Source organism: Melospiza georgiana, chromosome 11 (genome assembly GCF_028018845.1).
Source record: "Melospiza georgiana isolate bMelGeo1 chromosome 11, bMelGeo1.pri, whole genome shotgun sequence".
NCBI classification, from domain to species: domain Eukaryota; kingdom Metazoa; phylum Chordata; class Aves; order Passeriformes; family Passerellidae; genus Melospiza; species Melospiza georgiana.
The window spans coordinates 16,345,323-16,358,087 of record NC_080440.1 but is presented as its reverse complement, the minus strand read 5'-3'; the positions used below and the strand labels follow the sequence as shown (position 1 = coordinate 16,358,087).

Genomic DNA, 12,765 nt, shown 5'->3' with positions numbered 1-12,765 from the left:
CGCCGCCGCCGCGCGCGTGAGTGACAGCCGCGCAGACCAATCGCGACCCGAGCCTCGCCGGCGCCGACCAATGGCCTGATGCGGCGTGCGGCGGGGCGGGGCCAGCGGCGGCGCGCGCGGAGCCGAGCGGAGCGGCCCGGCGCGGCCCGGCCCCCGCGGCCCCGGGCGCGGCCCCCGGCGGCGGCTCCGCCCGCGCCCCGGGGGGACCGGACGCCTCGGCGGCAGCGCGCAGTAAGTGCCGGCCCGGCCGCCCCGGCGCGGGGGGCGCTTCCAGGGACGGGCGGGGTGGGCCGGGCCGGGCCGCGCTGCGGGGGTGTCCGGCTGCGCCGTCCTGTCCCTCCCGCGGGCACTGCGGGGCTGCCGCGGCCTCTCGGGGTCCGGTCCCGGGCGGAGCGGGGAGCCGGCTGTGAGCCCGCCTGGGCAGCGGGAAGGGCCCCGTAACCCGTTATCCGCCCGGAAACTTCTCGGGATGGGGAAGGAGGGACTTCCCGCAGGGATGGAGTGCGGGCAGCGGGGCAGGGTGCTGCGCGCACGGGGCCAGGGCGGTCGCTGCCGATCCGGTGTGTGTCACGGGGGGGTCACCGGAGCGGTGACATTGCTGGGGACGGGCCCCGCGCCTGGGCTAGGGTGGGACGGGACCGTGCCCTTCTCGGACAGGGTGACAGCCGGGGAGCTCCGGGCAGCGGGCACACACGGCCGGGGCTTTCCCGTTTCCCTGGAGCCTGGTCAGCTCTGGAGAGGTGAGGGAAGCCTGAAGTTCATCCACTGGGAAGCCACGTCCCGTTGCCAGCAGCAACACAGTGCCGCTTGTATTGCTGAGTTACTACAGATACTTCATCTTGGTGAAGTAATGAAGAAACTGTACTTGTTATTATTCTTCATTCAGAGACCCTCTGACCCATCTTCATCCCAGTGACACAAATCTCTGTTCAAGTCACACCCAAAATGAAACAGCAGCACAGAGATTAAAACCAATACTTCAGAAAAGGCACAAGGTGGGGCTCAGAACAATTTTCTGCATCTCAGAAATGAGCTGCAGCTATCAGAGATCAGTTTGGAAATGCTGGCTTGGGAGAGAAACAAACGTGTTCCCCTTGTGTGCAGACCCAGCAGAGCCCAGCACAGAGCACTCCTGGCTGTGCAAGGAGCTCTCTTGGTGCAGGCAGTGGAACAATGCCAGCTGGCAGCAGCTGAGGATCTGGTTCCTCTTCTGTTCTATTTGTGCATGGACTGTGCTGGAACCTGCCAGTGATAGGTAGTAGCTGTTCCCAGCCCTACAGCTGCCATCAGAGGCTTGGAGTGTGCCCAGCCTGCAGATCAAACTTCCAGCACCAGGATGACAACTGGGAAAGGAGGGTGGTGGGGAAAGATGATCCCCTCAGCTCTGCTGTGTAAGCTGTGGGCCCTGGGCCATCCTTGCTCTCAGCCTCCCTGTCTGTCTGTCTGCAGCCTGGACCAGGAGGAGCTGGGGAGCAGAAACAGCCCTATCTGAACCTGGGAGTGGTCATGTAAGCCAGGTCAGAAACCTCAGACACAGGACTGCTTTTAGAGCTAGGTCTGTGGGCATGGGAATCCTTCAGCATGAACAGGATGCCAAGAGCAACAGAATGAGAAGCCCATTCTCCCTTGACCAGAGTTTCAGCTGGCTTATTTCAACCCAGCCTTTCTTAGTTGTTCAGAACTGACACCACATTCAGCTGAAGGCCTAACCCATTTTGTTTCCAAAATTTAGGAGCTGTTTAAGATCTAGAGCCATACTCTGCAAAGCCCTTGGACCTGCTTCACTCCTTTCATTTAGGCTCTTTTTCCACTCTTTATTTCCTTGGTAGTGGCTTTTAAAAAAATGAGTATTATCATTATGGAAAGTTTCCCTGAATAGCACAAATTGATGGATTCTGCCTGAGCAGCTGCTCAATCTGTTCAATAATTCCTTCCCTTTTCCTGCTGGGCTGTCACTGCTGCTGCTGTTGTTGTTGTGACACTGATTTCAAATTTGCCATCTTTGTGCCCAAGTGCACTGCACCTGAGCTGTGCTGTGCCCAGGAATGGCTGGAGAAGTCCAGGTGCCTGTGGTTTGTGCCTGTGAAGGGCACAATCCCCTTCAGCTGCAATGACTTACAATGTTAGGAGGGACCAGACCAGAACTGTTATTATTCACATTTCTCTGGAAACTCCAGGGAGTTGACAGTGTCTCCCAGGCAGTTCAGAATTCCCCTGTGCTTCACAAAGTTGTTTCCAGGGGACTGAGACAGACCCTGCATGAGTGGCAAAGCTTTTACCTGCTCAGGGAGCTGCAGGACAAGTGGAGGTGAGTGCTCCAGCTGCTGACTGAGCACAGCACAGGCTGGTGCTGCTTGCCTGGGGTGCTTTCCTGCTCCAGCTGTTTGTGGCAGATGTTGATCATGCTGCTTCCTGCAGTTATGGAGAGCAGTAAGGCACCACAGTATGGGAACTGCACAGTAACCTTGCCTGGAATGGAACAGAGTGGGGCAGAACAATGGCTCGTTTCTCTTTGCAGGCACATCTTTTTCTATTCAGAGCTCACTAACCCCTCTGTCCCAGCTGCATTCCAGCCCAGAGATGCAATGTCTGCTGAATTGCAGGGAAATTACCAGAGAACTGCTACAGAAGTTCTCAGGTCAGCTCAGCTCCAGAGGTAGCTGCATTTTCAGAGAAGCAACTGATGGTCTAAAGTTACATACAGTGTTTTATAAACAAAGTGTGCAAATACTTCCCACATGCTCATCCCATGGTGTTTTGCAACTCTTGATCATTTGCACAATAGAACTATGAAGCAATTAAAGCCTCTCATGTTCTCAGCATGAACAGATCTATCAAATTTCACAACTCCAAAATTGGACTAATTTTAAAATTAATATTGATAATTGCCAGTGCATGACTAAGCTTGAGTGGGTGCTTTCATGAGGGATTGAGAAATACTTGGTGTCTTTAGATGGAGGACTGATGCAACCCACCCTTTCCAGAGCACTGGGATGAGCAGCAGTGGGACAATGGATAGTGCAGGGACTCATCACAACAGGGAACTCCTACTTTGGATTCAGTAAAAAGCATCTTGAGATATGGATGCCTCACAGCTGAGTGTCATTTCACTGGGTATGTTCCCACTGATAAGGGGATCAATACAACTTTTCAAAAATTAAAAGCAAGAGAGAGAAGCAGGAAGATGCTCTATCCTGGGGCAGACAGAGATCACCTGGTTCAGCCTGGGGCACACCAGAGACAAGGGTTCTGAGGTTGTCCCCACACAGATCTCTAGGTGACTGCAAGGAGGCAGAGCTGGAGTAGTGATAGGAGAGTTATCTCCAACTCCCAGGTGAATCAGGCATGATTTTGGGGGCTCTTAGTAAGCTTAAAAAACATTTTTCTTATTTTGATCAGGCGTTCAAAAACTGTGCTGGTGAATTGGGGAACTGTGGGAAAGGTTGTGCCTGTCTCCAAGAGCTCTGCACTGCTCATTTGTTCTCATCCTGTCCTAGGCCAAGTCCAGTGTGGTTCCTACCCTGAAGAAAACCCACCAGTGGTGATGCTGCAGGAGAGGTCTCACGTGGGGCCCTGGATTGGAAGGGCAGCTCTGCGCTCCTGTAGCTGATGGGAGAGGACAACAGCTCGGTAACAGGAGCTACCAAGAGCTGGCAGGATGAGTTACAGCTCACCCTCTGTGCATGACCTGCATCACAGCACCCCCAGCACGGCCAGGCCAGAGCCAGGGACAGCTCTGGATGTGACTGTACCACAAACAGCCACCATAAGCCCTGAGACTACCACTTTCAACAGCACCAAAATCCCAGACATGGCCAGCACGGGACCTGGCATGAGCACCATGCTGCTTTCCTTTGGGATCATTACTGTGATTGGCTTGGCTGTAGCAATGGTAAGAGAGCCCAGCTAAACATTCCTGTCTCTTCAGGGTGGAGGGTGGCTAAAGGTTCTAGGACTGATTTACACTGAATAATTTATTTGCATTCTATTCAAGTCTCACCCAGAACTGCTGGGAACTGATAGTTCCTGAGATTCCTTTCTTTTTTAAGGCATTTATCAAATGTTCCAGTATTTCTGCAGTCTCCCTGAGGTCTGATCCAAATGGGATGCTCAGCAGGCCTAGGAGCAGCCATATGGAGTATCAGTATTTGTTTTTAATAGCAATAGGAAGTTCAAGTAAAAGGGAAAAAAGCAGATTCTGTTCTGACTTGTTACCTGGAACAGCTGCATTGGCCCCCACAAGAAAGTTTATCCATATTAACTTTTCAACCAGACTATTGAAACCATGGAAGTCCCCCCTGTGGACACGGGGTAAATATTTTTGAATTAAAGTGGCCTGAATCCATCTTAGCAAGACTCACCCTGGAGTGCATTTCCAAGGTTCTGCATGCTGGGTATCAGTCCTTGAGGGTTTGGTGTGTCACTAACCTTGCCATTAATGCTGTGGGCAGAAGCTTTCAGATACCCCAGTTCTGGGCCCAGCACGGGCAGGACAAGGGCTGCAGCTCTCCTTTTATGTAACCAGATCATTTCCCTGCCAACAGAGAACAGAAGGTAGCAGCAAGCTCCCATTCCTTGTGCAAGGAAGGGCTTCACTAATACAGCCATCAGAGGAGCCCACTGCAAAATTTCATTGCAGGCCCCAGGAGGAATTTTTCCAAAAGCCCTTAAGAAAACCTGGAAACAGTCAAAGGTTCCCAAGAGCAGCATCCAGCATCTGTAGTTCTCAGGACAAGGCTGTGGAGGCCCAAAGCCTCCTTTTCTTCCCTGCACAGGCTGACAGAGGCAAGTCCCTGAGCATGCCCTCCCTCTTTGCTTCTTCCCTTTCTACTGGGGAGGGGGTAGCAGCACTTCTGTGCTGTAGGAAATCTGCACATGAAAATCACAAAGGGCAGCTTTTTCATCCACTCTTAAATTGTCATATATGTCCTGCAGCCACAGAAATGTGCTGAGCTACACCTGGTAATACACCTAACACTCCTACTCCTACTAACACACCTAATAACAGGCCACTGAGCACTTAGTGTCAGACATGATGTGCTGCCAAGCTCACAGTGATGCATATGAAATGTCATTTTCATTGTCACTTCTGCCTTCCCCCACTTTGGTGCACAGTGACACCAACCTTCTCTACCTCTTTCCTGTGTGCCCAAAATTGCTCTTCTCAGCTATTCCCCATCCTACTGGGACTGCTGTAATGATGCTTCTTTTTCTCCTGCAGGTTCTGTATATCAGGAAGAGGAAGAGGTAAGATCTGTTATTGGCTGAAGGGAACTCAGTGCTTCAAAATGCAGAGTGAGCTCAGGAGGAGATGGGGAGAGTGCAGGTGATGGCTGTGGGAGAACATGGTGTGACTGAGGCTGGCACACTGCACTCCTGGGACTGGGCATCCCTCTGACACCAGAGTGTCAAAGACTCCTCCACAGCTTTGGAAGGAGAATAAGGCTGGGCAGGAGGAGGTCAGGGATCCTACAAACTCATCACACTTCACCTATGAGATGCATCAAAACAGAGGAGAGGGTTATGGGTGTATAAAGAAGCTGGGAACTCCATCATGACAGGTGTAGATCTCAGGTTTTAGCCATTCCCAGATTCCTGTGTTTTCTAGCAGCCCAGGCAGGGACAGCAACTGGCAGCAGCACAGTGCAGAGATGCAGCTTCAGCCCAGGAGTTAATATCTTAATTTCCTTGCTAAGCTCCTGGCTGAAAATAGAGAGGAGAGCAGCACGCAGGGAGAATCACATCTTGGTTCTTCTGTCTCACAGCAGGGACTCTGGTGAAGATCCATAAGCTGTGGTGCTTCCTCCCTCCCTCGCTCCTTGGGGCAGATCTGGCCATACACAGACTACCAGAAAGTGCTGCTGCCCACTGTAAAATTTCCTAGCCCAGCCTCAAAGCCCAGGTCTGGGTGCTGCTGCAGTAGTACTCAGTGCTTGGCCTGTGAAAGTAGCACTGCTGGAGATAATGGTTGTGCTGGTAAGCCCATAGAGAAGCAGGGGAAGAATGTGTCATCCTAACACTTGCCAAAATAGATACTTGTGGTGACACTGCCAGTAACTGCTTGTGTGTTTCCCTCTACTTCAAAACTCAGCTGTAGCCAAAGGCAGGACTCAGTGTTCTCCCAGGAGCCACCCCATCCATCATCCAGCTCTGAGGAGACCCTTTGAGTAATAATTCATAGCTCTGTCTCTTGGAGCAATGATACAAGAGTAGGAACAGTGTCCACAGGCATCAGCTCCCTGTGAGAATCCCTCTTTCCTATTTTCTATTTATTGTTTATTATTTTCTGTTTAATTTTATGTACTTCAGCCCCAGAATTAAAGTACTCTCAGGCCACTGGAGCTTGAAGTGAAGTGCGGTGTGGGCAGAGGGACAGGGGGAGAAGTCACAACATGCCAAGCCACTATGTTCCACTGTTTCTTTTGTCCCTCCCCATAAAGCCTAATCTTTTAAGGTCTGCAAGAACTTAAATCCTTTTTCCTCTGTGTGTAAATGCCTGCCAACATAGATTAGTGATGGCAATTAATCCCTGTAACTGCACTCTGGGTGTCTTGCACTCCTGCCAGCTGTGTGTAGTAGGTTCTCAGCCTCATCCAGCAAGAGCCACAGGAGCAGAATCCCTGTGCAGCAGGAGAAGCAGGCTGCAGAAAGCCTCAGCAGTGGGGTGGGGGAGCAGCCTGAGCCCTGTTCTCACCAAGTGTTTCCCTCCCTGGGGCAGGTTGGAGAAGCTGCGGCACCAGCTCATGCCCATGTACAACTTCGACCCCACCGAGGAACAGGATGAGCTGGAGCAGGAGCTGCTGGAACATGGGCGAGATGCAGCTTCTTCCCAGGCATCACACAGCAAGGTAGGCAAAAACACCCCAGGCATCACACAGCAAGGCAGGCAGCAACACCTCAGGCATCACACAGCAAGGCAGGCAGCAACACCCCAGGCATCACACAGCAAGGGGGGCAGCAACACCCCAGGCATCACACAGCAAGGGGGGCAGCAACACCTCAGGCATCACACAGCAAGGGGGGCAGCAACACCCCAGGCTCACTGCACTGCTCCCTGCATGGCTTTCCAACAGGGCCAGGGAGATTTTATAGGGCTGCAGGGTAGGGAAGATCTCAGGATGACTTCCCCATCTTGGCCAGCCCTGGAGGTAGGGACTTGAGTGTTTTGGAGTGCTTAGGGTGGACTGAGGAGTTAGGCAGTGTTTGACAGGAGGCTCTCTCCTGCCCAGAGTAACAAAAGGTAGGAGAAACTGGAAAAAAAGGGCTTCTCACCACTGTTTGGGTCCAGCTTCAGTGTTGACTGTTCCCTTTGTCACCACTACTACACAAAAAGCCTTTTTAAAAGAGCCAGCAGGGATGATTGGAACAGGGTCCTTTACCCAGTGACACAGCCTGTCCTTGGAGCAGACATACCTTTCCTTTCATGCATTCCTTTCCAGCTGCTCTGTGTTGCCCATGTCATCCCCTGCTTTTCCTGTCCAGGAGCAGGAGTTCTCCCAAATAGTTCTCAGTTTCCACACACTTTACACCTTCAGAAAATCTGTAGCAAGCTTGGTGTAGGCAGAAAAGGAAAGAGGAAATAATAAATACAATTGTAATTATAAAATACTTACCTTGAGACATTCTTAACCTGCTGAAGAGCTCAAATTTCACACTGGAATATAAAAGATAACCAACATGAAATATACTAGTTTGGAAAGCAGGAAACGTGGTGTATAAAAGCAAAGAATCTTGTTCTCTGAGTAGCACATACTAGGACAACATCACATCCCTCTATAATAGAGGGTATAGAACAGAGGATATTACAGAGGATAACTCTCCACATAGGAGGCTTACCTGGAGGTAGTAAAGGGGGAAAATTGTAAGGCCAGAGTTAACCTCAGCCCAGTAAAACCAGAATCATCCTCTCCAGGATCAGACTGGCCAGCAGGATGCCTCAGGTCCCTCTTGCTAATGCTTGGGAAGTACAAGAGTTTAAAGATTCAATATAAAAAGAGAGGGAGAGTCTAAAACAACAGCTCAAGTTCATGCAAAGGAACTTTTCCTGGCCTTCTGATACCTCAAGCTTTTCATGCTGCCTTGTAGGTATAAATAGTGAGACCCAGTAATCCAATGATGTGGGGATTTTAAACTGGCAGGGATGTGCTGACTAACTCTCCAGGCTGCTGTATTTTCCCGTCACAGCCTTGTTAACGCCTCGTTATCCGGGCAGCCGCCCCTGGGAGGGGTGAATGGCTCTCCTGGGAGGGGTGAATGCCGTTCCAAGGTGCAGTCCTGAGCTCTCCTGCTCCCTGCAGGTGCTGCTGCCGAGCCAGGGAGCCCTGCAGAGACCGAGCCGCCTGGTGTTCACGGACGTGGCCAACGCCATCAATGCATGACCGGGCCCTGCCCTGCCCCCGGATCCTGCTGACAACGAGGAGGATGACACCAACAAAGCAGTGACTTCCTCAACCATGGCTGATCCACTGAGCCCAGCTGGTCACCTGTTGGTTTGTGTTACACACGGGCACAGGAGGTGCCACCACTCTGGGAAATAAACCTTTGTGAGGGCAGTGGTGATTCTCTGGTGTGTGTGTTACCATTAAAAGCTCCTGAGCTCCAGTTTCTGGGCTGGCACTGCCTGACACCACCTACCAAGCTCTGAGTTTAGGAACAGTGCCTGCTTTGTGTAGATTAACCTGTGAGCACAGAGCTGTGCTCTCTAGGTCAGGGAGGGAGAGAGGGGCACATCTCAGAGAACTTCTGCACTGGCTTTGTGTGCCCAGGCCCCAAAGAAGGTGATGGATGAGCCTCTCTGTGCAGTGACCACAGCCCTGGCCAGTCCTGGGGACTGGTGGCAAAGCCTCTTTGAGCCAGGAGAGCTGCCTGCCCCAGCTGAGGGGTGACCTGGGGCACAGCAAGGAGAACAACCAGGGGATTATCCCCTCCCAGGCCTGTGGCTGCTGGTAAACATGCACCACAGTGGTGTGGTAGCATGGGGAATTCACTAGCTTGAAAAAGTGAAACAGTGAAGATTTGGCTGATAACATCTTAATCTGAGCAAGTGGCTGAATATCCTAAATTAGAGCTACTGTACAGACAGAGGGGATTTCCCACAGCTAGAGCCAGGGACTATCACTGTCTGGCTGTGTGAGCCCTGCTGCTGAGCTAGGAATAAGAGGTTGGGCCACAAAGAGGACTTGAGCAGAACTAGGGTTCCAATACCATTTATCCCTTCCTGCTTTGGCTCAGGGAAGTTTCTACAGTGCAGAGTGTTATCCAGGAAAACACAGTAAGCTTTGAAATACTTTCTTTTAAGAAAGGAAAAACATGTGTTGGCTCAACAACAACCCAGTGTTTGCCCCCAGAGATGACTAACACCTGGTTTGTACTTCCTTACCTGCCAGGACCTGCAGTCAGAGCCTTCTCTTCTTCCTGCTGAAGGGAACACAGAGCTTTGCCTTAGCCTCTGCTCGAGTTACCTGCTAGGAACAGGTAGGTGGGACTAGACAGGTAAGCCAGGGGTTTCCCTGGAGCCCTGAAGAATCTCTGCCTGTGCAGAGAATCCTTCAGGGCTGCAGTAGGAAGAGAGTGCCAAGGGGTCTCTGGCCACCTTGGCATGTGGCAGAGCAGTGTGGGGGTCTGTTGGTGAAAGCTTTTGGTGCGCACTGGCCCCGAGTGCTGCAGAGCAGCCAGGGAGCAGCATCAGTGCCCAGCTGTGCCCTGATCACCTCCTCATCTTTGTGTGCTTACAGGCATTGTCAATCAGATTTTATTCCATCCACAGCACCAGTTAAAAGGGAATCAGGGCAAGCCAAAATTTGAATGCAGATCTAAAACTTTATGCAAGGAGTTGTTTCAGAGTGGCAAGTCAGGTGCCATGTGCTTTGTTGCAAGTTTGGACCTGCCAGTTAGTTTTTGTTCTTCCCCTCTGTGATTTTTCCCATATTCATTAAATGCAAACTCTTTCCTGGGCCTGTGCCCCTGACCCCTGCAGGGCACAGCTCCTTACCAGCCTTCCATCTTCCAGCTTCCCTCAGGGCAGCTTTGCAGGGCTAAATTGCTTTAGTTTTTCAGTATCCAGCTGTCTTTTAGAACTAGGGATTTCTGGAGGTATATTAGGGGTTGGAGTGTGAAAAACAGCCCAGTCCTCATTGCCAGGAGATGTGGCAGGAGGCACTCCCAGGCTGCTGCTGTTTGTCCCAGGGATGCTGCTGGAAGCAAGGTGCATGGGTACAAACACTCAGTGTAATGCACATGAGGTCCTTAGAATTTGGAGTCTGTCTGTGGCTATTCCCAGCCATCAGCTGAGAGACAAATGCCTCCCAACACAGACACACACTGGCCAGCTCCTGCAAGTGCTCACTGAGAGCAGCCACAGCTGATTTCTCCCTTCCTGCCTGTCCCCCTTCCAGGCTCTGCAGCAGCACAGGGAAGCATGTGGCAGTAGGGGTGTCCAACTGTCTTAAAATTGCAGAATTTTCCCCAGAACTCTTAGGACTGGAATTTGAATGGTTGTTTTAAACTCAACAAAAAGCAAGTGTGAGCTGAGCTGTTTCCTCAATGCCTCAGCCCAGTGTGTGCCCTTCTCCCAGTTGTGTGCTGCAGTGCAACAACAAACACACCTACACAGGACTTCTCCTGAACCACTCTCCCTGTGATGGTAGGCTTTGTCCTGTGATGACTGCCCTTAAGAGTAAAGAAATGCAGACAATAAGACTAAAAGAATATTATGGGTAATTGCTGGGCTCATATTCTTTTAGTTCCATAGCGCCTCCTCTCACAGTTCTCAGATGTATAATTTAGCAGAAGCATTATGATGTAATTTAATTCAAGTGTTTCTGTGTTTTAAAGCATTGGAATATAATTAAACTATTTACATGAAAGTCTAGTGTGATTGTCTTTTTCTCCTGTAATTTGCAATTTCCTACAGGAACTGCTGGAGTGTTACCCCAGTATCTGCTGGTAATTTGTGTGCAGTGAATTCCCCTGCTCTTTCAAAAACTCAATGTGAAAAACTTGGAAGGGGAAGCTCTGTGGGGGTCAAAGTTTAGTGTTCCATAGCACAGAAACACAGATCCCTTCAGAGAGGCTTGCTGGAGAAGTCAGGAGGGCAGGAGCTTCCAGCTGCCAGTCCTGAGCATCCAGAGCACAAAAAGAAATCCCAACTTACCCTTAAGATGAATTCCTGTACAAACCAGGGGTTCATCAGCTCACCTGCAGCTCTGCCCACACTGAGGGCATATATATATGAATATATAACACTGTTGATATATTTCAGATTTGCTCCATCCTCATCTGGCCCACAGCCCCAAAACTTGGGACTAGTTAGGAAAGCTGTCAGATGAACTCAAGAGGCTGTGCACAGGCAGAGAATTAATTGTATTTAAGCTAAATAGCTGTATAGCCCACAGAACCATGTGGGGGACAAACATACTCGACTGTGGAGACTTCTGGGTGTACATGTGAAGCAGAACTGGCTTGTGTTACAATCAAGCCTCCAAGACACACAAAAGGATGGAATTAGGGCCCCACATTTGGGCTTAGGAGGCTGTCTGATTTTCTCCATGTGTGATTCCTCATGCTTATTATTTCTGGTTTTCACATCAATCTGGGGCTGTTCCTGAATGACCAAATTTTTGTTTATAATCCCCAAAAGTCCAGGTCAAGAGATACTCACCTTATCCAGCCATGTGTGTGCTGAGGGTGCTGCACAAGGAGGAGGCAAAGCAGGAGCCTGAGGGGCATTTGTTTAAGACCTTTATTAACAAACTTCAAGGCTAATTTGCAAGTTGCCAACACTCTCTATGCCTTCACCAAAACCATTTATGGGAAACTTCCAAACTTTGCTAGACAACAAACCTCAGTCACCTCCTGTGGTTTACCAACTGTAACGACCTCTTATTTTTGGCCAAGTCAGACCAAAACTGCCTGAGCTTAAAAACACTTGACATGCACTTGCTTAGAGGTAGGTTTGTCTACACAGAAAAGGTAATTAATTAGGAAATAAAAACATTTATAATTTCAAAAAAGACAATCCAAGTGATCCAGTGTGAAATCCCAGTTCCCTGCAGATGTCTGGAATTCTGCCCACCTTTCATAGGCATTGACTTCCATTCTAATTCTCTGTGTAAACATGGAAGCCGAAGTTATGAACTGGGGTTTCAACTACACACAGAAGAGCTTCTAAAAGAGTAGAATTCTGTTTGTTCTCCTCCAGCACTTGCATTTTTATGGAAACAAGTTCTTTTCTGGGGTTTTTCAGCAGACTGGTAAGAGGTAGCAAAGACTAGATTTTAAATTTGTTTTTAAATTTTAAGAAGTACTTAGCATGCACTTCCCAGAGGAATACTGCTGACCTAAAGCAGATGGATTTACTGTCTGGCCAAGGCAGTGTGCACCCCTATTCCATGCCACCAGCTGAGAAAGGACTGATTGATGTCACAGGAAGAGCTTGAGTCTCTTACAGATGTAATCCCTAATCCATTTAGAAGCTGAAGTTACAGTCTCACACTGCAGCAGCTACTGCTGTCAGGTAGCAGGGGTTAATTAAACAGGCAGTACAGCCTGCAAACAGAGTACTGAACCTGCCAATTCAACTGAAAATCAGGCACAGAAGTTGGTAAAATACATTGGCCTGCTACTGGAGTAGCCTTTGAATGCAGATATGAACTGCAGCTGAACTTGGGAGTGCACTGAAGAGCAGCAGAATTCAGGGGAGCACCAGATGCACCTTCTCATGTCCCCATCAACAGCACAGATTCACTTGTGTCATGTCCCACCCCG

The 12,765-nt window shown here is 50.1% G+C and overlaps 1 protein-coding gene across 1 annotated transcript; it reads left to right on the top strand.

The window, feature by feature from the left end:
* Positions 1 to 165: 165 nt before the first annotated feature.
* Positions 166 to 10,865, top strand: C11H3orf18 (chromosome 11 C3orf18 homolog). Its single transcript, XM_058032257.1, has 5 exons — positions 166 to 231; positions 3,498 to 3,892; positions 5,222 to 5,247; positions 6,719 to 6,848; positions 8,298 to 10,865. Exons 2-5 carry the CDS (start codon positions 3,659 to 3,661, stop codon positions 8,376 to 8,378), a joined length of 471 nt encoding a protein of 156 aa, XP_057888240.1. The 5' UTR covers positions 166 to 231; positions 3,498 to 3,658; the 3' UTR covers positions 8,379 to 10,865.
* The last annotated feature ends 1,900 nt before the right edge of the window (positions 10,866 to 12,765 follow it).